This window comes from Megascapheus bottae, chromosome 9, assembly GCF_031878675.1.
Source record: "Megascapheus bottae isolate mThoBot1 chromosome 9, mThoBot2.hap1, whole genome shotgun sequence".
Taxonomy (NCBI): Eukaryota; Metazoa; Chordata; class Mammalia; order Rodentia; family Geomyidae; genus Megascapheus; species Megascapheus bottae.
In genome coordinates this window covers 20,554,997-20,581,714 of record NC_143517.1, presented here as the reverse complement: position 1 = coordinate 20,581,714, position 26,718 = coordinate 20,554,997, and the positions used below count along the sequence as shown (strand labels likewise).

The window sequence follows — 26,718 nt, the reverse complement described above, 5'->3', positions numbered from 1 at the left end:
TTATAAAAAATAATTATTCAACTGATATATGTATAACATTATATTTTCCCTGAGAATTCTAAGTACAATCTTTATTATTGTTCTTTGTTTGAATAAGCCCCTATCAAATAGCAAAACATAATTTGATAATAAAAATTAATTTCTGAAAATTTCTATGAAGGATATATTCTCTAATAAATATCATTTTGAAATTATAACCTGGTACAAAATGTTATGCTTCTTCACCAATAAGTAAACTATTAAATTATCATCAATAATTAAACTTCAAAGGAAATAAGATCCTAATTGTGTCAAGATACCATCATCTTCCTGTTTATATTATGCATTTGAAATCCTGTAATTTTCAGTAAACATAGCCCTATTAAAGATGCTTTTGCTAAATAGGAAATAATGTAGCAATAAGAAACAGTTATACGGTCAGGGCAATCTTAGGAAAACATCGCTGGGAAATGCCTAAAATGAACAAATCCAAGCAAAGAGAATAGTGGTCATAAAAACATGCTTCTCCCTCTGCTTTTTTCAGCAGAAGGCAGGGGGAAAATGCAGTTATCTCACATCAGCCATCTATATTTTTTAGTGTTGAAGCAGGAAGAGGGAAAGTTAGAAATGATATATGCTTTTGATATATATATATATATATTATGTATGTATTTATGTATATATGTGTTGTATGCATGTATGGGGGTAGACACATAGAAATGGGTGCAAAAGCAAAATTACAGAAGTCAACGTTCTGTAGAGATTGTGTAGAGATATAACAAAGAAGGGATACTGGCCTCCAGTGACACTTTTCCCAGCATGCTCCATGGCTGGAGTTCCCTAACTCTATCTAACTCTAACTCTCCCCAAACTCATATCCCTACCTCAGTTCTAATATAGCCCTCTAATGCTTGCTGCTGCCCTATACCTTCTGCTCCAGTTTCCAAAATGATCACTTTCAGAGTCCTCTTTATCCTCACTTGCCTTAGCAAGCCTTCTCAGCTGACTGTTGGGAGAAAAGCAATTGATCATACTAGTTCATGATAAGAAACAAGAAACCTTAATCCTCTTGGGAGATATTTCCATTACAAAATAGCAGGCCATAGGTACATAAAATGCCAAGCAAATGATAGGCTCAACGAAAGCTTCAGTCCTTACCCATCATTCCTTTATTGGTTTTTCCAGATGCATTGCCTACATGAGATAAATCATAAAGGTGTATGGTCAACCCCTGCTTTCCACATCCTGAATAGAGGTGCTTTTGAGAAAACAGATGGTGAGATTGAATATCTATATCCTTCATTAATATTGTGATAATCCACACTATGGACTGATGGTTGGTGATCAATGTTTTATCATTCTCATTCCACTCCAGTAGTGAAAATGATTGCCACTTGCCATTTTATTCAGAAGACGACATGGGGGAGATTTTTCTGTAATTCTTCAACATCATCATGACAACCCCACATACTCCTGAATTCAACCCAGTGTTTGTTGATTGTCAGCCCTTTGTTGGTTGTCAGCTGTATTTGGGTCCTGAGTTCCTGTGGTTCTTGTGTTAGGTCCTAGAGGTATGAATTAGATACAAATCCAACACTCTATAGAAGAGTTTGTCAAAGCAAAAAAACCAACCAACCAAACAAACAAACAAACAAACAAAAAAACAGTCCAAGCTAGGTTCTATCCTGAGTTTTTGGAAAGTACATTTCTTGCTTCCTATCCACATAGCACATGTATAGCAGCAGTTTTAGAGGTTTTCTTGTCTCTATCTAAATGGAACCTATCTCAATTGAGCAGGAACTTCATCGCTGTCACAGTTTGCACCCATGCTGTTGATGAGTCAATGAGACACAAGCCTGGGAAGATAAGTCTCTCAAACAGAGGTGGTGCCAAACAAATCAATAGTGGCTTATCGTTAACCTGCCATTCTCTGATTATTAACCATTCTTTAATATCAAAGTATGGAGGCAGGCTAATTTGTTGCCATCCAAAAGACAAGAGACCTGGGATTCAGAGAGATTTCATTTAATCCCAAACATAGGATGTGGTTTCTTCCAAACATCTGGAAAGAGAAGTTTTGCTAAACAACCAAACAAAATAGAAATCACACACACACACACACACACACACACACCCCACACACCCCACACACATTTCAAATACAACAGACCCTCCAAAGGAGGAGGATATAGGCAAGTCAGGTTCAGGAGTTTTGTTGGAAAAACAAAATCGTCAAACTTCCCTCCACGTAGAATAATGGAAAGGATGATAACCGATCAAGATGTACTGTAACCCCTTTGTACAGCTACTTAAAGATTTATAAACTAATGCAATCTCTCTCCCTCCCCCCACCATGTAACCAGATGTATCCTCTCCCCTCCCCTCTCCCACTTACTTGCCCCACACACTCCCAGATTCAGGAATCCGCTTCAACTCCTGCAGTCCCTCCATTCTCAAAAGGGGCGAGCCCTGGGCCCAAGCCCAAGCCCTGGCTGCGTCTCTGCCTCCTCCTGCGCCCCGCCTGCTCCTAGCACTACAAGTAGCGCAGACCCGAGGGCTCCTTTCAGAAGATCTCCCGGGTTTAGCGCGGTTTTCTGCGGGCAGCTGGGGATTCCATCCACGGTGGCACTCGGGTCCCAGTCACAGACACCTGGCTGACGGCGCGTGCGCGCTCCCTCCCCGGGGAGGGAGCACCCACACCTGGTGGCGGCGTCCAGGTGGAGTCAATGAAGTGCAGTCTGAGAAAGATGCTGCGACCCACAGAGAAGAAGGAGCCCCAGGGCGTTGTCTACCAAGGTGTGGGGGGCGAGCTGGACAACTCTTTTAAGGTACCTGGGGCTATTTATCGGGCTTCTGAGTGTGGGCAGGGAGGAGGGCAGCGCGGGGTTTCCCTGGGCGCAGCAGCTTTGGGATGAGAAAACCTGCACCAGCAAGCAAGGCCAAGGGCAAAGGGATGCTCACTTAGGGGTGCAGGCCCCATGGAAGTGCGTGTCCCAACCAGTGTGCCTGTTGGGTCCTTTCTGTGTGTTTGCTTGTGGGCTTAGCTTGTTCTTGCTAGTGGGTGAGTAACAGCTATCTAGGCAGCTGCCTTAGAATCAGAAGTTTGGGAGTTTGTGCTGTTTGGCATAGACAGTTTTTGTAGATTTTTCGTTGAGAACCAGACAGCCCCATGGTGCATTGGGGTGACCCATTCCTGTCTAATGGAGAGACACTGCCCCGGGTGTGTGGTACCCTCCAGACTCTGGAAACAGAGGCAAGGCAGAAGTGAAGGGTATCAGAAAGGCCATGGCAGAGGAGACCCAAGGCAGAACCAGCTGCTACTCCAGTGTGAGGGTGGGAGAGGCAAAGGCTGCTGGATTCTCAGAAAGCCCATGAGGTTTCCTCCAGAAGCCATCCCTTTTGAAAGAGCAAGTTGTCACAAACTGTGACTTTGCAAACCCCAGCACAAACTCACAGTGGAATCATGTTGACAGTTTTATGTATTTTTCAAGGGAAAAAAAGCCTACCCAAATAGACCCATATTCATACGTGTTTAACAAAAATATGAAGTCATAGATATGCATTTGGATGTACTCATTAAATGTGTTTAGACACTTCCAAAACAGCACTTTGATGTTTACCTTGTTCTTCTTTAGTAGTTCCAGAATAATCATCATCAGAGTGGACCATGCTATATTTAACTACTTTTACATGGATAGACACTTAGGTTGCTTGCTTGTTTTGCTGTAAATAAAGATGAAGCTTCTCAGTCCTTCTACTGGTATTTTTGTGCTTTTGTTATCATTATTTCCCTTTCTCCTCCCTATCTCTGTCTCTCTTTCTACTTTCCTCTTCTTCCTTCCTTCCTTTCTTTCTTTCTTTCTTTCTTTCTTTCTTTCTTTCTTTCTTTCTTTCTATTCCTTCCTTCCTTCCCTCCTCCTTTCTCTCTCCCTTTCCCTCTCCCTTCCCCTCTCTCCCTGCCCCCCCTTTCTCTTTCACTCTGCTTTCTTGCTCATCACCATTGCCCTACCATTTGAGCCAAGTGTCCAGCCCAGGTCTTTGATGACTAACTGGAGATGGGGTCTTTTAGGCATTTTTTTTTCTAGGCTAGCTTTGAATTTGGATCCTATAAGCCTCCACTTCCTGTCTAGGATTACATGTATTTGTAAGTAGTTCTGTCTGCTGACATAATAGCAGTCACGGGGTATGTACAACTTGATTTTGTGTAGAAATTGCCATTGCAAAATAATTGCAATGACTTGACACAACTGTGACTCATGTGTGAGTTAGAGATGTGTAGTAAATCATACAAACCCACAAACCAGGTCTGCAAAAAGGAATTTCTTTGCTTATCAAGATTTACCACCAGATTTTCTCCCTCCTTAATATTAACCTAATAACATTGCCTCAAAGAACTAAATCATGCATGTATTTTAGGATGTTTTTGGAATTAACTTAGTGTACAAAAAAAAAGTTTAAACAAAACCAATCATGATTTGCTGAAGCATTTCTGTGACTCAGTTTCAATACTTTCTTTAGACTTCAATTATTTAATTTTACTGTTGCTGATGTTGTTTTTTGAGGTACTAGGGCTTGAATTCAAGACCTAGTACACAAGTGTGTTACCACGTGTGCCATACCTCCAGCTCCAATGTCTTATTTAGTGGTATTGATTAAATCAATTGGAGTCATTTGCATTATTTTATGTAGGATCCTTTAGGCCCTACATTAGTCCAGTGCATGTGGGGTGTACTTGTAATCTCAGCACTACCACTGAGGCAGGAGGGCTACATGGAAGTTGGAAGTCAGCCTAGGATACTAAGAGCTGTATCTGAAAAACAAAATATAAGCCAGAAAACCAATGGAAAATGTCTTATGATGGCTTATAGATTAATGACTTTTGATATGTTATTTTATTAGCTAAAGTAATTCTAGATCATTGTATAAAAATCTCAGTTAGCAGACTCAGTTCTGTGGAGAGTTTTGAATTCCACAGACTTCTCTAGGCTTAAAACATATATTCATCAACACATACATACCCATTCAGGGATATTAACAAAGTTGAGATATCACTGAACACGGGCAGAACAACTATGAAACAGATGGCTTTTGCCCTATTCTATAACTCTTTCAAGGGAGTGAATACTTTAGCATTTAAGCCTTTTCTCTAGTCTGTCTCCTTAGTTTTCCTTTCTTTCTGCTCTACTATGTCTTTAGGAAAATGAATTTGATCTTTCAAAGGTAAAGAGATTAAAACCCACTTCTGTAAAAGTGATGCTGTCTTATATATGGACGTAATCCTGTAGCTAAGAATCCCATAGAACCTGGTGACCCAGCAATATTACCACTGAGCATATATCATTTGTCTATGTGTGATGTCATAGGCTTGCTTACCTATAAATTTTCTCTAATGAATCTCTTCGAAGCCTCACCAGGTATCAGGTTCTGACCTGAGGCTGAGAGGCTGAAGTGTTTAGATGCTATTTTCTTCTCAAGACTTCCATAGCTCTTGGGAGCATCTGAACCTAAAAAACGTGGACCAGGCTGACCCGACTGATAAGACCTGGACATTGCCTTTTCCAGAAAACTCTTATCTCCAATTAATTACCAGAAATCCAGAAGTGGTGCTGTGTCTCAAAGTTGTAGAGTGCTGACCTTGAGTGAAAAAGCTCAGAGACAGTGCCCAGGCCCTGAGTTCAAGCCCCAGTATCAGTGTGCATGCACGCACATGTGCACACAGATTTTTTTAAATTGTGCACTAAAAATAGAAAATATTTTTTTTAATTTTAGGGAAACTTTGTTTGGTCTCATATTTACAAATCTGAAAGGCACACTGAGAAATCATTTTTACTTGTGCAGTACTGTATAAGTACAGTGCCTATTTTTTTATGGCTGGGCCTAAGCTTCTAGAATTTCTACCATACTATGTGGCTTCTCCTGCTTTCTGTAAATCTCAAAGATCTCTTTTCTTTGTCCTTCCCTTCCTTTTCTCTCTCTAAAAAATGTTTACACCTATGGAAATAACATAAAAATTAAATGTACAAATATGTAGTAAATATTGAATATAGTTTTATAGATAAGAGAACATGAAAGGACAACAAGGTTTCTCAAATTTATTTTCCTAACTCACAGAATCTCATAAAACTTAAACAATATGTAGCATCCCAATAAATGCCTTTTTGTGTTGAGTTCTAGCTCCTAGTATTTATCATATTAGAAATTAAAATGTTTAACAGTCTTAAAAGAAGAGAGAACACAGCAATTCCTATAACTGTTAGTGTTCTATAAGCCCACATCTTGTTGAGTATGGAAGAGTCCATAGTAGACTAGGGAGAATGTGAGAGAGTTGTGAGCAAAGGATGGTCTCTTGTGCTATCAGCAGGAGGAGGTGGGATGTGGAAAGCTGAGAAAGCTGAGGATGGGGAACAAGTCAAAGTATCAGAGGTCCTTCGTGAAAATGAAGAACCTCATGCAAACAATCAGAGCAACACAGCACAACACAGGGTTGGAATTGCTGGACTTCCAGAGGAAGCAGTCAGGAATATGTCAACGTTTGGCTTCTTCTTGGGTTTGGGAAACCAGTCTGCAGTTCAAATTTGTATTTTTACCTTTTCTGTCGTAGGTAAGCATGTCTGCAAACTTATGATCAGGAAAAGAACATTATTTAACATGGTATCAATGTTTACACATTTGGTTTACTTTCTATCTGTAAGTATTTTGCATTCTTCAAGAAAAATATTTATTGTGAACGCAATAGTTTTGAATACTGAGATTGGAGTGTTATTGAGCAGCATTCTTGCTCAAAGTTAGCACTCTACTGGTAGAGGCACAACTCCACTTCTGTCTTTTTGCTGATTAATTTGACTCTCACACACTTTCCTGCCTGAGCTGGCTTCAAACTGGTATTCTCAGATTTCAGCTTCCTGAGTAACTACAATTACAGGCATGAACCACTGATACCTAGCTTCTAGTAAAGTTTTTAAAGCTATAGAGTTTGTTACTTTATAGAATTTGCCAATGTTTGCTTATAGTAACATGTTTTTCTATACCTATAGGTGGATTTTGAAAAAAGTACATGTATATTGCGAAACTGCACGAGGAACCTAAGGAAATACAACAAAGATGATGAGGAGAATATCTCCCCTTTGCATCATGCTGCGGCAGAAGGTCAAGTTGAGTTGATGAAGATGATCATTGGTGGCTCTTCTTGTGAAGGTAACTAAATGGTACTTTGAGGGTTCCGCATATTTATCATTCCCTTAGATCTATTAAGAACAAGAGGATGATGAGATCCTGAAGTATACATTAGTGCCAGAACACAAAGAGCCAGACTATCTCACTTGAGTGTGAATTTCCCTACATTTGAGTGTTCCTCAAATAATGCCTTCTAAGATATGACATCCTCTCTCTCCTAGCCAGGGAAACCCAACATTAGACAATGAAGCAGTGTATGCCACAGCAATTGAAACAGTGATGTGTATAAAAACTTTATAATAGAACCTCGTCAATACTGTGAAAAAGTGTTAGAAGGCCAGTTCAAAATTGAATGTGGCAGATGATTGTAACGCCAGTATTTGGGAGTGGGGAGTAGGAGGACGGCAAGTTTGAGGCCAGAACAGGATACACAGTAAGACACTGTTTTCTTCATTTTAGCGTAAAGGGAAAATGAAACTCCACCCATCAGAGTCACATGACTGAAATAAGGGCAAGAGAGAGATTCAGGATATGTGTACATGCACTGTCATGATGATGCATGTGATGCATGTTAGGTGTGAATCTGAAGAGTGACTGCTTTGGAGTTGTAGCTGACTTTGAAATGTTTGCAGTTAGTAGTATAAACCAACCATTGCAGGAAGGAGGCCTAAAACCAACTAGTAACAAAGTGTGGGTCAGTGGTTAAGGAGATTTGGTCAGAGTGTGTTTAGATAGCTTAAGGGATCACCCCTTGGAAATACACAATAGACAGCCAGACCTAAGGAAAGGAATCCCCTCATTCCCAGGGCTATTATTGCATAGGAAGTAGATGAGAGTGAGAAATGTGCTTTAGGAGGCCATTCATCGCTAACAAAAGCAGTGAAGGCCTGAGGTCCAAAATTTAGAGACAAATAGTAGAGGAATATTGGGATGGAAAAGAAACAGGTGGACAAGAGGAATGATGCCCAAGCCAGGAAGAAGACATTGTGACTGACAAATGACAAAGATTACTGGTACAAAGAGATCACTTGTAAGAGTACAATAGCCTTAATGAACTTTGTAGACATGAAGTGTGAAAAGTAGTAAGTATGAAGTCATATTCAAGTTATTAAATGAAAGTATGGAACTATAGTGCTTGATGTGGGCTCCAGCTTGCTCAGACGGAAGGATTATAGATGGCTGAGTGAAATCACAGTTACTCGGTACTGCATAGATGTCCTAGGAATACAATATCTGCTCTTCTATGATCTTAATATTTTATCACAGCCCCCAAATTCACAAATAGATGAAAACATGTAGCCATAGATGTATCTATTTCTTGTGGATTTCTCTCAGTTTACAAGATCAGTGACACGGTTCCAAAATGTTTCTCTAATACCTAAACATTCCAATCAGATGTTTCTTGAGAACTGAAACTATGGTATTGTTTTAACATGTGTGCTGGTATTGGGGCTTGAACTCAGGGCCTGGGCACTATACCTGTGCTCTTTTGTGCACAGGTGAGCACTGATACTTGAGCACAGCTCCACTTTAATGGTTACTTAGTATTTAAGTGGCTCATAGACTTTTTGTGCCTGGCTGGCTTCAAACTGTGATTCTTAGGTCTGTCTTCGAGATAGTTAGGATTATAGCTGTGAGCCACTGGTGCCCAACTAAACTGTATTTCAATTTCTCATAAAGAAGATGCAATTGATTATACTTGGCACTGAGATCTAAAGTGTGCAGGCATGTTGGGGATACTTGATGGAATTAAAACAAAACACTTGATCATTTCTCGCAGTGCTGAATTCAATGGACGATTATGGAAACACCCCTTTGCACTGGGCTGCAGAGAACAACCAAGTTGAGAGTGTGAAGTTTCTTCTCAGCCAAGGAGCAAATCCAAACCTCCGAAACAGCAACATGATGGCTCCTCTTCACATAGCCGTGCAGGGAATGCATAATGAGATCACCAAGGTGAGTTTTCTAGCCCACTTCTGTGGGCCTGACTGTTAGAAAGGGGTTAGTGCCCATAGCTGGTTCTCCCTCTCCAGATCCATATTGGCCAACCTAAACTTCCAGGGCAAATGAAAGGTGATAATTAGTAATGTTTACTCTTAACAACTGGTGATGGTGATAATGGTAGTGATGATGATGGTGTTTTAAAAATAGTTTTAGCTTATTACACACACACACACACACACACACACACACACACACACATATATATATGTATATGTATATGTGTGTGTATATATATATATATATATGCTGGTACTGAGGCTTGAACTCAGGAACTCAGGGCTGAGGCCCTGTCACTTATCTTTTTTTTTTTTTTCTCAAATGTGATGCTCTGCCATTTGAGCTACATCTGGCTCTTTGGTGGTTATTTCAAGATAAAAAATCTCATGAAATTTCCTGCCTGGTCTGGCTTTAAACAGGAATTTTTAGATGTCAGCCTCCTGAGTAGCTAGGTCTATAGATGTGAGCCAGGTGCTCATTTTACTCCCACATCTTTTAAAGATAATCTTTCTGTACTTGTTAAATTCTCCTTACAAACATCTATAAATCGAGTCTATTAATATCTCTTTTTCACAGCTGAACAAAACAAGGCAGAGAGAATTAAATAACTTGCCTAATATTAGAAACGTGTCTTTTTTTAAGTTCCTAAGATCAGGCTTTTTGCTCTTAATTTCATTGAGTTAATGATTCTGTGTAGGAAAGTGGTGAGTACCTCTGCAAAGATAGAAAATATCATTTTGTTGTGCTGTTTTTGTGGGAGTGATCTGTCAGAATACAGGCTAGCAGAAGATATATAGATAACATTGGGAAATTTTCTTATTTCAAAAGTTGTGTGTGAATTTTTCTGAGAAAGGAAATACTGGCGAATGCCCAACAGGCAAGAATTAGATTTAGTCCCTGACTTTTCAACTATAACTCATGGTTGCACTAGATAACACACAAACTTCCTTAACAAAGGACACTATTTACAAGTGAATTATGTTTTCAAGTTTGTTTCTAATGTAATCTATTTGTAACTTTCAATATGCTTTCCTATGGAAATAATCTTGGTAGTGATGATTTTGCTATTGTGCTAAGCCTTGCCCAAAACTGATTGAGTATAAATAAGCAAAGTGAGCCATTTCCCTTTAGCACAAAAAATTTTCTCTCAGCCCTTCAAGAGGAAGTAGATGGAGTTTTACTTAGGATGGGAAGTTGCTATAGCTTGTTTCTCTACATAGGCCCATGGGGCTGGCCTGTATCCACTAACCCTTGACAATTTAGACAATATCTACCAGTCTTTTCTGAGCCTTTTTCACAATTGCCTATATGATTGTAAAGTAAAAAAGAAAAATCCATGTATTACCTCACATTCTTACATGGACAATACATAGGTAGTACCCTATTCTAAAAGGCCCATTGCACTGGAAATTAGTCAGTGATCTTTTATCTTGATGGCATTTGTTCTTGGGACGGAGGCTCTAAGTATCCATTTATTTGCCCTTTCTGGGTTCCTATTGCAGGGATCTCCAGAAGAGTGCCTTTCAGCTTTCCAGACATGTCCAGTTATGAATGAATTTATATACTTTCATTGCTCTCCTAGAAGATAGAGCATAATAAGCTCTAGTATCACATGTAAAAGCACCTTTCAATGTTTATAAGATTATTCTTCTTTTAACCCTTTTAAAACTATAGATCATAGATATGTAGCATTTGTTAGGGTATAGTTACTGTACTATGATAAGCATAGCTTTCTAAAAGTTTTTTAAAATATATGTGATTCTATAGCTGCTGTACTACCTTGTTGGTTGGGATGTAAACATTTTAACCACTATGGAAAGCAGTATGGAGGTTTCTCAAAGACTATAAACAGCGTTTCCCCTATGATCTAGAAACCCCAATCTTGGGTATCTGTCCATTGACCACAAATGAAGCTACATTAAAGCTACAGCACAATCATATTCATTTCATCATTATTTACCATAGCCAAGATATGGAATCAACCCAGCTGTTCCTTAGTGGATGAATTGATGAAGAAAATGTTAAATATATATATATATATATAATATATATATATGCATGCAATGGAATTCTACTCATCCATCAGAAAGACTGATATTGTACCATTATTAAGAAAATGAAAAGACTTAGAAAAAATTATATTAAGCAAAGTAAACCAGACCCAAAGAAACATAGGCTGCATGGTTTCTCTCACCTGTGATAACTAGAATGTGACTGTAAAGCAAATACACTATATGTTAAACAATGAAATGCAGTGAGATGTGGTAAATTATACGTGTCTTTAGACAGTCACACACGGACACCACAGGATGATATTCAGATCAGAAAGTCTGAGCAGCTATGTGTATATGACCACATAAAATTGTCTTAATTGATGTGATGTTACAATTACTTTATCCATTTTTGTTAATTTCTTTGCATACCCATTGTATATAAGTTTGTTTTAGACAAAGTTAAAGCAGAAAAAGACAGTCTTCAGCATCTGAGAGCTTAGATTCTAGGGAAAACAAATTCTGATTTGGAGATCTGGAAATTAGCTTCTTGACAATTGTTCTTCTCTCTTGTAGGTCTTAGCTGAGCACAGCACTACTAATATTAATTTGGAAGGAGAAAATGGAAACACAGCTGTATTGATCACATGTGCCAAAGATAATTGTGAAGCACTGCAAATTTTGGTTTGTGTGATAGTTTGCTATTTCTTTACATAGAAAATTGGCTTAAAATCTTAGTTCTGTACTTTTAAAAATTTTGATTATGCAAATAGAACTCTGGGCCTGGGCACTGTCCCTGAGCTCTTTAGCTCAAGGCTAATGCTCTACTACATGCACCATAGCACCACTTCTATTTTTCTGGTGGTTAATTGGAGATAAGAGTCTCACAGACTTTTGTGCCTGGGCTGGCTTTGAACTGCAATCCTCAGATCTCAGCCTCCTGAATAGCTAGAATTACAGGTATGAGCTACCGGTGGCTGGCCACTTCTATACATTTTTTATCTATGTCTATATTTTTACATCCTAAATGAACTTGACATTGAATACAGTGCATGTGAATCATGTTGAAACAATGGATCACAAAGATGTGAGAAAACTGAAGTAAAGGAAGTATAGGCAGGAAAAATTAAGATGAAATTAAGGCTTAGGCTAAAATACAAAATGCAAAGTGTAATAGCCTGTATATTGATAAAGGACATTTAATTCTGAGTCTCCAAATAGTCAAATGAAAAGAATTATTTGACTCATAATATTAAGGCCAAAAGGAATAAAAGCCATTCTAACTCCTAATCCAGCATTATTGTTATAGTTTTCAAATGGCTAAAGATTTTGACCACAGTCCTTAGTATTTAGAGCTAACTACTCTCTGGAAAAGCTTCCTGAAGGTTCAGAAAGATTTGAGATGGAAATTCTGATTTGGTGACTTCCTTTGCTCCTGGTATTTATTCTTTTAATGAACTCCTAGAATTCCAGTCAATAGCTTCCTTTCAAATATTCTTTAATCATTTGCATACTATTCAGAGCAGTGTCTGTATTTATTATCTACTTTTATTGTATTTTAAGTAGTTTACAAAGGAATTGCTATTCAGCAAAGCAATCTATGAATATAATTCATCATGTCCAAAGTCACCCCTTTTAACATTCTCAAGACTTCATCCCTCCCAACCCATTGATTTTCTTGATATTACAGGAATTTTATGACTTTATTTTCTCTTGTTCCTCTCTTTATTCATCTACCTCTGTCCTCTCCACTCCTGTTTCCAATTTCCCCCTTTCTGGCATTTATTTTGTTGAACTCTGAGTTAGCCTTTCTAAGGAATTACACTGAGTTTTCCCTACTCTTACCATTCATTTTGCTTCTTCAACGTGCCAAAAAGTGAGGAAATGAAATGAAAGCATTTAAAAACTGTTTATCTGTAGTTGTATGTACAAATATATGTCAATATATTCATTAGATAGACCTGAATATGTAGCCTACAAGCTGATATAATTGAACTAAAAATAAAATGCTATAAAAAATAAGCAGAATGAAAATAGCTAACACTCCAACCAAGAATGTAAAATAATTGGACAATCATATATACATATATAAGCACATATGTATATATATTTACACAATTGTATATATGCATATATATGAGCATGCATTTATTTAAGATCTTATTTTAAATATGTATGTGTATACTGTATGATGACATTATTTTATAAAGAATTTGCTCAACAATGTATTCTTTTTTTCCATATGTTTTTATTGTAATTAATAGAAGGGTTACATTATATTCACCAGATAGAGGGTGCATTACTTCACATACATTGATACCCTTTCTCATGTCTTGGTCCTCATTTCCCTTACCCTATCCCCGCTCCTCATTTTGTTTTCCACCCTTCCCTATCCAATTTCAAATAACCAAATATGCATATGTCAAATATATCAAATAACAAGTGAAATACTGTAACAATATGAAATAACCAAGGGACAGCAAAAGAGATGGTAGATAACATAGTACATTAAGGACAACAATCACTTGTTATATGGCTTTTGTTTCTATATCCTGGAGTCCCTTTCATTTAGTGTCATACTATATGGCCTTATGTATCTAGGTTTTCAACAATGTATTCTTTAACAATACTTTTGAGGCAGATATTCCATCTTTGAGTACACAAAATTATACAGAAGTGTACACATATGTTAAACACACACATATGTTGATCCTGGCTCTCAGGGTCAAGATTGTTAAGAATTTATTTTCAAAATCTTATAATGATGAAAGGTACTTAAAACTGAAGTCTGTTATAGAAAATAGTACGTCAGCCCTATCCAATTTCAAATAACCAAATACAAATATATCTGATATATCAGGTAACAAAGTGGGATACTGTAACAATATGAGATAACCAAGGGACAGCAAAAGAGATGAGAGATAACACTTCACTTAAGTGAAGTAAGCCAGACTCAAAGGAACTTAGGCTCAATGGTTTCCCTCATTTGTCCTAATCAGTAGAAACCTTGGGCTCTCCTAGCAGAGATTTACAATAGAACAAAACCTAGATACATAAGGCCATATAGTACGAGGCTAAATGAAAGGACCTCCAAGATATAGAAACAAAAGCCATATAATGAGTGATTGTTCTCCTTAATGTACTATGTTATCTCTCATCTCTTTTGCTGTCCCTTGGTTATCCCATATTGTTACAGTATTTCACCTGATTATCTGATATATTGTATATATGTGTATTTGGTTATTTGAAGTAGGATAAGGAAGGGGGGAAAACAAGATGAGAGGCAGGGGTTGGGGGAGAGAAATGGGGACCAAGACATGAGAAAGGGTATCAATGTATGTCAAGTAATGCACCTTCTATCTGGTGAATATAATGTAACCCTTTTATTAATTACAATAAAAAATAAATGAAAAATAAAATATAATAAAAAAACAACAAAATAGTACTTCAAAATGATTGGCTCAAATAAATTGATGTATTCTGATTCTAACTTTTGTATAGTAAAGAACCTTTACTAGTGAAAAGAACTGGTTTTCTTATTTTTATACATGTTAATGTATTATTAATCTTCATTTTTTGTTTATGCAGTTTTTATTAACTTCAAGTAAATGAAGGAAAAATCTGAAAAATATCCCTTTATTTTCATAAGAAATTGTGACAGAGTATGGAGGTCATGATATTCTTTAAAAAAACACTACTCATGTATGTTCTATTAAACTATGTTGAGGTTAGTGAGGTATCAAGGTTGATATTTTTAAGTCATGGTGTTACTTCAGCTTTAAAAGTTATAATGAAAGTGTAATGAGAAATCTAGCCTATTGCTGAAATTACTGTCTTCCCTAGATTTCTGTAGTAGTAGGAAGTTCCTATGTTTTTATTGTGGCACTGGGAAATAAAACATTCTAAGAATGGCACAGAAATACGCATTCACTCTTGTAATTTGGTGTTTAATCCATGCCCGTGACTTGTCTTTATCTTTTCTGCAGTTAAGGAAAGGGGCGAAGCTCTGTAAGTCAAATAAGTGGGGAGATTTTCCTGTGCATCAAGCAGCATTTTCAGGTGCCAAAAACTGCATGGAACTAATATTAAAGTTTGGTGAGTGGACACTTTCTTAGATGTTCTTCATTCGAGAAGTAGTTAATAGACTCATCACATAGTCTTTCACACAAGTTTAAATTCCCTTATAAAGTCTTACTATTTATTGAAACATTCATTTCAAATTATACTTCCTTCTAAAGGTGAGCATTGTGGATACAGCCGGGAGTCTCAGATAAATTTTGTGAATAACAAGAAAGCCAGCCCACTCCACCTGGCAGTTCAAAGTGGTGACCTGGAAATGATTAAAATGTGTCTGGACAACGGTGCACACATCGACCTGCAGGAGGTAACTGTCCATGCTTCGCAGGACATTCTTACTTCAGAACCATCGCAAATTATTTCTCGAGATGCATTGCAGCTTCTTTATACTGTGAATTGGAAATGCATTATAGAGGAAAGTAGATACAAGTTCCTTCTGTTCATGTAAAAGCACAGTCTCCTGATTTTTATATTCATAAATTTCAATGTATCTAAAACAATTACAGATGCAGATGCAGTAAAGGCCCTAAATAGCTTACCTGCCACTAGATCAGTCAAAGTGTACCCTCAAATGCAATAATAAATCATTGGCAAGCAGGAACTCTGAAGGCCAATCATCAACATCTTTGGTTATAATTCTATTCTGAAGACAATATATTTTAGTTTTGGAGCATCTAACTAATATCTTAGGATATGTATATGGGAGAACTGAGTGACACCCAGACTCAGTTATGAGTGACTGCAGGATCTTTTCCTGTCAGTGTCTGGGATTTTGTTGGACAACATGTTTCCCATAAAAACTGTAAGTTATATCCTCATCTGAGATGTAAACACTGACTGCTATCAAACTTGTTTGTAGAATGGAAAGTGCATGGCCCTTCATTTTGCCGCAACTCAAGGAGCCACAGAGATTGTGAAAATGATGATCTCTTCCTATTCTGGTAGCAGTGACATTGTTAACGCTGTTGATGGAAATCATGAGACCCTGTTGCACAGGCAAGTCCCCTACTTCTCAGTCTGCATGTTTAGTCTTCATGTGCTAAATTATTCACAAATTTAGCAAGGAGGTCTGAAAAAAATGCTAAAAGTATTAGCCCATGAGAAAATAGCAGATAGCCAAAGCCCCATGGTTCAACTGGAATCTTCAGATTTTTTCTTTTCTTTTTTAAAATATTTGGAATCTTCAGATTTTTCTATACTTCCGATTTTTCTTATTTCAGAACTGATTTTCACTGCATAGAATTTCCAGTGGTGTATTCTGGATTCTTGAGCTACTTCCTACTTGCTAAGGAAAGCCAACACACATGGCCTTCGAAGCCATTTTTAACCTGTTTCATCCTGAGGGTCTTCCCCATGTTTAGTAAGACAATGAAGCGGGGTCATGTGAACAAACCCACCCATCTCTTCTACCGCCCCTGACAAATATGGACAGATATTTTCCAAATATGTAGCTTTAGAAAAATCTCCCTAGGTGATATATTTATTCTCAGTTCAAAAGAAATATAAGAAGGAAAGTGCCTGAAAGTATAGTAGTGTTCATGCTGGGACAGGAGCAGGAGGCATAGCTTGGAAATTTGGGGAGAAGGCAAGTGTTAATCTGCTTCTTGTAAGTGAAAGAAGTGCATGGTGTCTGTCTCATTCTTCCTCAGTTTCTTTCTTGCTCTCCCCTCACTCTCTCCTCTCTTCTTCTTCCTTGTGTCTCCGTGTCTCTTTGTCTCTCTCTGTCTCTTTATCTTTTTCTAACACATCATAAAACACACATATGCCACAGACTTGTAAGTAGACTTGAAGCACGGAATATCAGAAAAGAGCTCACCAATCAATAGTAGGTAACTGGACAAGAAATTCCACAGTGCTCCCAAGGGAAAAAGAAACTCCAGCTAAAATGTAAGATGGCTTCTACAGTGGGGTATGAGAATGATTATGCATTTACCACTATGAAATATTCATGGATTAAAAAGGAGTTTCTACTTCTGAGAAATTTGCAAGCAACTTTCATGACATTAAAGAAAACTTATTAAATAAAGTTGCCGAATTACACATCACCATCACCAAACCACCAAAAGACTTACTTACTTCAAATGAAACAGAAAGATAATAATCTGAAAAGAATTTTAAAATAAAGACTTTCAAAAGCTAAAAGGAAGGAACTATCAGTTATCAAGATAAGTATATGCATATATTATAACAGAGGATCAGGCAAACAAGCTTGCATATATAAATACAGGCAGAGTTAGTGAGTTTTGAGAACATTTAGACTAGGGATTCTCAAATTGCTATGTAATCAAATCATATAATTGTTTATGAAGTTCCTCTGCCAATGAAGATCCTCAGATTGTGTATGAGTATCAGAATATTTTAGAACTCTTTGATTCTAATGTTAGTCATTGTGGAAATCCAGTGACTTGAGTATAGTTAAAATGAACCTTTTGAACACAATCTTAAATATGTGAATATGCTTAAGAAGGAGTTGCTTTAGAAAAATGGAGAACTAATATTTCAAATCCTAAAATTTCTAAATATAATTAATATTTTTATCCAGAAAAATAACCTCTTGTGAGTTTTTTGGTAAAAATCAGAAATCTGATTCTCAAATCCTTAAAAATAAAGAGCCAGGAAGAGCTGATAAAGTTTGCAAAAGGAACATAGAAATGATATTTTCCCAATAAAGGATGGTTTTAGCATGTATTACAATGCTGCTTTGTTTGCTTTACTAATTACCCATATAACTGACTGTGACTTTAACTCTCTCCATTAGTTTTGAGCCTCATAAACATTCAGAGAAGCTAAAGCCATCTTGTTAGCTTTTGTAACTAAACACCCCTCAAGGTGGGGTTTATTGAGTTCCAGTGGTAAATTTTAGGTGTATCTTGCTTGAATTTTATTTTCTCCTATTACCATTACTTTGAAAAGATGTTAATCAGAACCAATGGTATAGTCTGAATGACTACTAATCATTAACATTGTATCATATTATTGCAAGTGCAGTTAAGAACGTGTTCTGATACAATATTTTTGTTTCCTATATTGACACCATATTATCTCAATTTTCTTTTTGCAGAGCCTCATTATTTGATCACCATGAGCTAGCAGACTACTTAATTTCAGTGGTAACTATTCAACCAATAATTGTACTTTTATTTATTATTATTTGTAGTGGAAAAGTCATTTTCTAAGTATATAATCTTGATTTTCAAAATTAAACCGCCTATTAGTTTCTCACATGGCAACAAAGATAGGGCTCCAGAAGGATGACTGACACATTGGCAACTAAGGTGTGTTTTGTAGGGCTGCATCATGGCCGTGCTTTTTACGAAGTGTACATTCTGTTGTTCCCATCAATACTTTCCTGCTTAGAGTTTAATTGGCCATTGCAATGAGAGGCCTTTTGACACCCAAGTTTTCATGGGAGGACAGGCCTTAAGGAATTCCACGCTTCCTTCTTCCGCATCCATGGCTTGAGGCAAACACAGACTTTCAGCTTAAGTAGCCTTCAAATTTTAGCCCCATCCCTCACTACCACTTGTCAAGCCAGGAAAAACAAAGGCATTGAGAAAACTGATGGAGGATTTCTTGCAAATGGAAGCGTGAGGTCTTTTGTACTCGAAGAAAAGTGAGCAGTCAGGTTTTGATTTAAAATTTTATAAGCTCTGTAAATAGATACATGTATGAGAACCTTTATAAGTCCTCCATCACAGCCAGAAACAGTTTCACGTGTATATAGCACAACTGTGTCGTCAGTAGAAGCTACAGAAATTGTGATGCTTATTAGAAGAATCCTAGAAGGCCTCAGCAAACATCATGGTTTTGTGTCACACATGGTTTCCTGCAAATGCAGCCATCTGTCCCCTCCCCTAGCAAGAGAACTGTGGCAGACCCGCCCCTGACAGCAGAAGCTCTCAGAGGGAAGCCAACAGCCAGTCACCTATGTCAACTGGCTCCTGAATGAGCAGTGTAAATAGCATTTAAATTTCCGGGTTACCTACCCTATCCAAAATATAGTCTTGCTTACAGGAAATTCTGAAAGGCTTTGTTTGTTTGTTTGTTTCTTGTTCTAGGAAACATTATCATTGTAGCAATATAATATTTATAAAATCTTTAATTTACAAAATGGTGGTGGTCAGATTTGAACTCAGGGACTCACAATTGTCAGGCAAGTACTCTAGCCCTTTTTACCTTTTTAGTTGTTTTTCAGACAGTGCCTTTTTTTCCTTTTTTTCCTTGGATAGTCTTAGACGATGAAACATATACCTCTCACAGAGCTGATAATGATGAGGTGAGGCATCATACCCACTTTGTTTGTTAAAATGGAGTCTCACTAACGGGGATTTCACAAACCATGGTTTTCTCAGTCTCTGATCTTTGAGTAAGTGTGAAGACAAGCATGTGCCACCGAGTCTGGCCTTTAAATAAAAATTTTCTCAGGTAACAACTGAGCCAAAAGAGAAAACAACCAAAAAACCTCACCTTAGTAATTTCAGTTTATCTGTGTCAGCTGATGTAAAATTCACACATGCAGCTGATAATTTCATTTAAAATACTTTCTTAGTTTCTAAGTTAGAGTGTTACCTTTTGGGTTTAGGAAGCAATAGATCTATTGCAAGATGGCAGTTAAATGCCGAACATATGAGAAGAATTCCAGCATCAAAATTATTTTTAAAAGTCTTGATTTCTGGTATTCTGGTGTAAGGAATAGAGGGACATTTTACATCATGCAGTGCGTAGTCATGTGCTTGAGTCACAGCCATAATGCAGACACTGCATGTCAGTGGATTTGCACTAGTTGAAGGTCTCAGTGCAGGCTGATCGATGTGTGTGTATCTCTTTGGTGACTTACTTTGTCTCAGGGAGCAGATATCAACATCACTGATTCAGAAGGACGCTCTCCTCTGATCTTAGCAACAGCCTCTGCATCTTGGAATATTGTGAATCTGCTACTCTCTAAAGGTACAAAGATGGAGCAAGCCACAACTTTGAAATAAACAATATGTATTCATTTATTTGTATTTCTATGTGTGATGAGATAGAAAATGTGTGCTATATGCAACATTAATATATGAAGAATTGAGTTTCATCTGTTGTGCATGAGAACAGAACATTTCCCATGGCCAGTAAAGGAGCAATACTTAAAAGACAATTTCAGAAGAGCGGTAGATAACATTTCATAGGCAATAGTTACACTCCAGGGGTTTGCTGAACATTATATCTTCTTTCTGTAACTGAGTTGGTCCTCTGTGGTAACAGTGCTATAACCATCACCATTATGTCCTCTAACTTGCTGCTGTCAGAACAAAGACCAGAGCTGGTTCCAACTCTTCTGAGCCCTGCCTCCTCACTCTACTTTGTCTCCCCACCCTTCATCTTTCCATCCATCCATCTCCTCCTCTCTCCTCTCCAGTCCCTCCCCTTCCCCACTCCTGGGCTTTAGTGCCCAGGGTGACTTTGAACCATGAACCTTAGAACTCAACCTTCTGAGTAGCTAGGATTACAGGGATGATCCACCATGCTTGGTTTTCTTTTCTTTCTTTCTTTCTTTCTTCCATTCTTTCTTTCTTTCGTTTTTTCATCTTCTAATTACTCCATGTTCATATTACATGTTTCAAAAGTCAGGGTTAGGAGTGATATTTTCCAAAAAGAAATGTCCTCTTTACCTATATTATATAATTGTTACCCCTTCATACATCACCTTTATAATAGCACTAAAACATGTTTTTAAGTTAGGGCTTTATATAATACTTTAATATATCACATAATTTCTCCTCTTTTTTTCTCTCTCTTTCTCTTTCTCTCTCTCTCTCTCTCACACACACACACACACATACACACACACACACACACACACACACACACACACACACACACACACACACCGTATTTTTAAATACTTAGTTTTCCCATCCAAAGTTGTCTGTAACTTAAAGGTTGGAAAATTTTTAGTCAAAGTATCAAGTTGAAAATTTACCATAAGCCATGCTTTCAATAAATATTAAGAATTCCAATTTACATTTCTTTCTTTTTTGTAGGTGCCAAGGTAGATATAAAAGATCATCTTGGGCGAAACTTTTTACATTTGACAGTACAACAACCTTATGGATTAAAAAATGTACAACCTGAGTTTATGCAGGTAGAGTGTCTGTGGATTTTCATATACTAAGCTGTGTTCTTTAGGGAGTAAGCTGGTTTTATTATGAGCTTTTACTGATATGAGAATTGATTCAGGGATCTCAAACTGTTTTAAAACAAAAAATGCTGCATTTGAGCATACGTTATATCTACATTATGGTGGTGGTAATGATGTTGATGGTGGTGATGAAAAATTCATTGAGCTTGATATTTGGTTTTTGATGTGACAAAGGATTGGTGAAACTATACATCTATAATGATGATATATTTTAATTAGTCATGTTTCCTTCAGTCCTTCCTTGTTATGAATTCCGTATCAGTGAAAAAGTCAGGTATGCCGGTTAATTAACAATATTCCACCAGCAATTAAGAATCTATTTGATATAGTTGACTCACTGATTTCGGACTGAAAGCAGTATCTCTGAATTTGTATTTGTTATACTCATTAGATCCACAGAGGGGCTGCTGGGTGTATGGGAAATTTGCTATTTTAAAAGAAAAATAGAATTTTTCATTAAAAATTTATTAACATTGATTTTTACATCATATTTCAAATGACACATATAATAAACAAGTATTCAAGAAGGGAATCTCTATAGATAATCACATAATTAAAATTAGGCTGAGGGTGTGTATGTCATAGAATTTTTATACAGTGACTTTCTTTGATAATCAGTCAAAAATACCTGTCCTTGAACATTTTAGCAAAGTTAACAAATGACTAGTAACTTGACTTAGCTACTCATTTGTCCTTCTTTGTTTTGTTTAATGTACTATAAGAGACCAAAGAAGCCTAGTTTTAATATTCACATTCATTTTTTCCCAACAGAACATGTTAGGAAATAAAGGAAAAGTATGGCTGTGCACATTTAGAAAATGCTGTTTAGGTACTTTCCCCGCCTTCAGAATTTCTCAGAGCCTTTTGTAGAGTAATGTGCATTTTAGAGAGAGCATGATATTTTACCTTTACTTACTTTATCATTCTATCCTTTAGGTAGTTTGTAGGTTTGTCCTTCAGGAATACAAATTGACCCTTATTAGAAAATTCTGTGTTGCAGCATAGTTCAAAAAATGCTAGATTGTGGAGAGGAGGGTAATGGGGACCAAGACATGTGAAAGGGTATCAATATATGTGAATTAATGTACCTTCTATCTGGCAAATATCATGTAACCCTTTTATTAATTACAATAAAAATATAAAAAAAATTTTAAAAATGCTAGATTGGCATAATAGAGCTCCATAAAGAATATTCATTTCCCCATAGATGCAGCATATTAAGGAGCTGGTGATGGATGAAGACAATGAAGGGTGTACCCCTCTCCATTATGCATGCAGACAGGGGGTCCCCGTCTCCGTAAATAACCTACTGGGTTTCAACGTGTCTATTCATTCAAAAAACAAAGATAAGAAATCCCCCCTGCACTTCGCAGCCAGGTAAAAGCCAGTCTCCGTATGAGGATATATGAATATGTCCTTCTCCCCTGTAATATTGACTTTGAAAATACATAAACTTACTATCTTTCAAGTTATGGGCGGATCAACACGTGTCAGAGGCTCCTGCAAGACATAAGTGACACGAGGCTGTTGAACGAGGGGGATCTCCACGGGATGACCCCTCTCCACCTGGCTGCAAAGAATGGGCATGATAAAGTGGTACAACTTCTCCTGAAAAAAGGAGCATTATTTCTCAGGTGAGGACACATGGAGTATTATGGGCTGCCCTTTTCTGTATTTTAATTATGCTATCAAAGTTTATATCTCCCTAAACATTTCTGCCCATCTTATTCTGAAAATATATGGGAGTTTTCAATTATTAAAAGTGAATTTCACTACTGGCAGTGCCTAGCTACTCAGGAGACTGAAATATGAAGACTGTGGTTCAAAAACCAGCCTCAAGAGGAAAGTCTATGAGACTTATCTCCATTTAACCACCTAAAAGCTGGAAGTGGAACTGTGACTCAATTGTTGGAGCTGTAGCCTGGAGCTAAAAAAAGCTCAGGGATAGCTCCCAGGCCCTGAGATAAAGCTCTAGAACCACACCTTCCACCCTCCAAAAAAGATATTATTACCATGTTATTATTAACAGTAGATATTAACCATAAAAGTGAATGCTACTGTTGGGGGACAATGTTGTCCCAATGTCTAATGTAACAATGCAACAAAGTTGAAAATAATATTCATTAGTACATCACAGCCTTCTGCAACACAAATGTATAGTCATTTTCTTCATCCTCAAACATTTGATAATGTTGTCTATGTTCTCTATGTTTGAATCTTCTAACTAAAATACATGTTTAGATCATCCTATTGATAGATAGATGCACTAAACATCGAGTTACTAGATCTCAATGGTGCCCATTTTGTCATCTAACCCAAGGACCATGAGCAGAGTGATTGCCTGTGCCACATTTCATCTGTATAGTGTGAGCACAGGTCCTTTCTCAACTCTCTCAACAGTGACCACAATGGCTGGACGGCTTTGCATCATGCTTCCGTGGGTGGGTACACTCAGACCATGAAGGTCATTTTGGATACCAATTTGAAGTGCACAGATCGGCTCGATGAGGAGGGGGTAGGTACTCTATTTCTCTTACCAAATTCATAATCTTGATTCCAAGATCGTAAGGAAGCCTTCATGGTAGCTGTTAGCTCTCTTGCTTTCCAGTCCTACCTCTAGCTTTTTGTTGGGCTTTCTACAGCAGACTTCATGACAAGGCATAGAGCAACAGGGAAACAGAAATGGGAACACACAAGGAGGCTACCTGTCGTGGTCACACAGACCCTGCCAGGCCCATTAGACTTGACAAAGTTTTCACCACACCCTGGTGAACCCGGAATAGAGAGAGCAGGATTGGGAATTTACAAAGTTGTGTTGTTTTGAAGTCTATTGATTTGAAAGACTGGCCTTTATGGTCTTGTGAACGCCCTCCCTCTTTGAAGGGTATTGAAATGTACATAGTTCATGAAATGACAGACCTAGAAAGTCACTCTTGTCTGTGTTTAGGATCTCTTCTCATTGCAAGACAGCCAAGTTGCAACCTTACACACACACACACATATACCATATTGGAATAATAAACATTATTTCAAAGTGCGATGATTGCGTATTCATCTTAAATTGATGCATTTGGATATTGAATAGTTAAGTCTGTTGATCATTTCCTTAGAGCAATTCCAAAATGCCAGAAGACAATGATTTGCCATTGTCCCAATTTTTCTTTTACTGAAGTTGTTATTGTAAAGATGATATACAGAGGAGTTATATGTACTTAAGTTAGATCATGACTTATTCCTTTTTATGCAGTGTCACCTCTTCCCTTGTTTCCTCCCAGTTTCTCTCACTTGACATTCCTCTTCCCTGTTCCTACAGTTCATTTTCAATGTAGTGTGTCTAGTATCACTGCTGCATCTCTTCACCCTTTGTCCAACCCTTTCTCTGCAACCCAAAAGATATACAAATAAAAACCACTAACAAAGAAGAAAAGAAAAGAAAGAAGCAAAACAACATAAAACTTTTTGTTTCCATTTTGTAGAATTAATTTCTATTATTTATTTTGATTGTAGCCATAGCTATTGAACCTTTGTGATCCTCTTCTAAGAATATCCTCCTTTGATCTCACTATGGGAAGGTCTGAGTCCTGTATAATTTATCATGCCCAAGTGTGTGTGTGTGTGTGTGTGTGTGTGTGTGTGTGTGTGTGTGTGTAGTAAGGGAAACCATGCAGCCTATGTTTCTTTGGGTTGGGCTTACTTTGCTTAATATACGATTTTTTTCCCAAGTCTTTCCATTTCCTGACTAAAGGTACAATCTCAGTCTTGCTGATAAGTTTAGAATTCCATTGTGTATATATACCACATTTTCATTCCAACGTTGTATGCCTTGTTCTCTCTAAAAGAACACTGCGCTCCACTTTGCGGCGCAGGAGGGGCATGCCAAAGCTGTGGCGCTCTTGCTGAACCATAATGCAGATATCCTGTTGAATAAACAGCAGGCCTCCTTCTTGCACATTGCACTTCATAACAAGAGGAAGGAGGTGGTTCTCACCACCATCAGGAGCAAAAGGTACGTGTGTGTCTCCCGTCCACAGCTACTTAATGTTCTCCCAGTGATTCACAGCCAGAGAAGAAATAAATAGGAAAGGAAAAAATTGGGGAAGGGCTTCAGTGTTTAATCGGCATATTAGAATGTCAGCCATATATATTATTGAAAAAAAACTTATTAACATCAATTAGCTGTACCAGGGGGCCTCATTTTAGCATTCCTATTAATATATACAGTGCATCTCAATCCGGGTCACCTTTCCCATCATCCTATTTTCCCTAGAGAAGGACAATAAACACATTCATCTTTACTCTGGTATCTACAATAGCAAGGCAGTCCTTTTGTGAGATGTGAAGAATCCAGGCATATACAGACCACAAGGTCATTGTCAAGTGAACTTAACTCTGCCCTTCTTAAACTGGCTTGCCACATACTAACCCACAAAATGTCCTCCCTAAGTGATTGAACGACTTTCTTTCTTAAGGGTTATTGGTACCAGTCAGTGAAATTTCCCTTAACAGGTGATGCTTTGTGGTTGTCATTTTTATGCCGTGCTGCATGGAGTCTTATGATAAAGTTAGAGGGTGTTTTTTTTTTTTTTTTTTACTCCTGAGGCATCATCATAGTCTGACATGCATAAGAGCTCTACATCACCTAATGGCAGACACAGGGAGGAGAAATTTCATATTCAAGGCTGAAAATAGACAGTCTCAAGGTTTCTTTTAAATACCAGTTAATTTTCTGCTGATAGTGTAGATATTTCCAATGAATTTTACTGGTAAGAGAAAGTTCGTCTGGGTTGTTATTAGACCCAGAATCCTATCACATAGATAAGAATTTGGACACAAATGCACTATTCTCTATTTCTCCTTATAGATTTAGTTTCTCCATGGTACCAAAAGCACCTTCTTATCCCATCAACTTGGGTGGCATTGGATAAGGGAAAATTCTGTGATGTTCTGTGTACTTTTTTATGCATTTGACTTACATTATTTTGCAATTTAGCTAAATATATAGTATGTATGAATGTGGTTGGGTATGTGTGTGTAAATTAACTATTAAATACTAAGTGGCCTAGGTATGTATGTGAATGTGACTATCCCCACTGAACAGGATCATCTTTAATGTACCTAGCATTTCATGACTTCAAGAGAAGCAGAAAATAACAAACTGACTTCCTAGGGAGGCATTTAGATAAATAGAGCAGTAATTATTATAGTTATGTTGGAATTTCCCTTATGTCTTATTTCTCTTAGTTAATGGAAATTCATGAATGGAATTACATTAGTAGAGTGATCTTGGGTCCATATTAAAATCAATGGGTCTATTCT

At 37.4% G+C, this 26,718-nt stretch overlaps 1 protein-coding gene across 1 annotated transcript in view; it reads left to right on the top strand.

Annotated features, from left to right (window-relative positions):
* Positions 1–2,705: 2,705 nt before the first annotated feature.
* Positions 2,706–26,718, top strand: part of Trpa1 (transient receptor potential cation channel subfamily A member 1) — a 43,578-nt gene continuing 19,565 nt past the window's right edge. Inside the window, exons 1-14 of the mRNA XM_090338670.1 lie at positions 2,706–2,807; positions 7,014–7,173; positions 8,933–9,108; positions 11,721–11,828; positions 15,131–15,239; positions 15,383–15,528; positions 16,081–16,217; positions 18,283–18,331; positions 20,069–20,168; positions 21,245–21,345; positions 22,610–22,779; positions 22,872–23,036; positions 23,803–23,917; positions 25,242–25,408. Coding sequence (XP_090194796.1) covers positions 2,706–2,807; positions 7,014–7,173; positions 8,933–9,108; positions 11,721–11,828; positions 15,131–15,239; positions 15,383–15,528; positions 16,081–16,217; positions 18,283–18,331; positions 20,069–20,168; positions 21,245–21,345; positions 22,610–22,779; positions 22,872–23,036; positions 23,803–23,917; positions 25,242–25,408 — 1,805 coding nt within the window. The remainder of the gene's footprint in view (positions 2,808–7,013; positions 7,174–8,932; positions 9,109–11,720; positions 11,829–15,130; positions 15,240–15,382; positions 15,529–16,080; positions 16,218–18,282; positions 18,332–20,068; positions 20,169–21,244; positions 21,346–22,609; positions 22,780–22,871; positions 23,037–23,802; positions 23,918–25,241; positions 25,409–26,718) is intronic.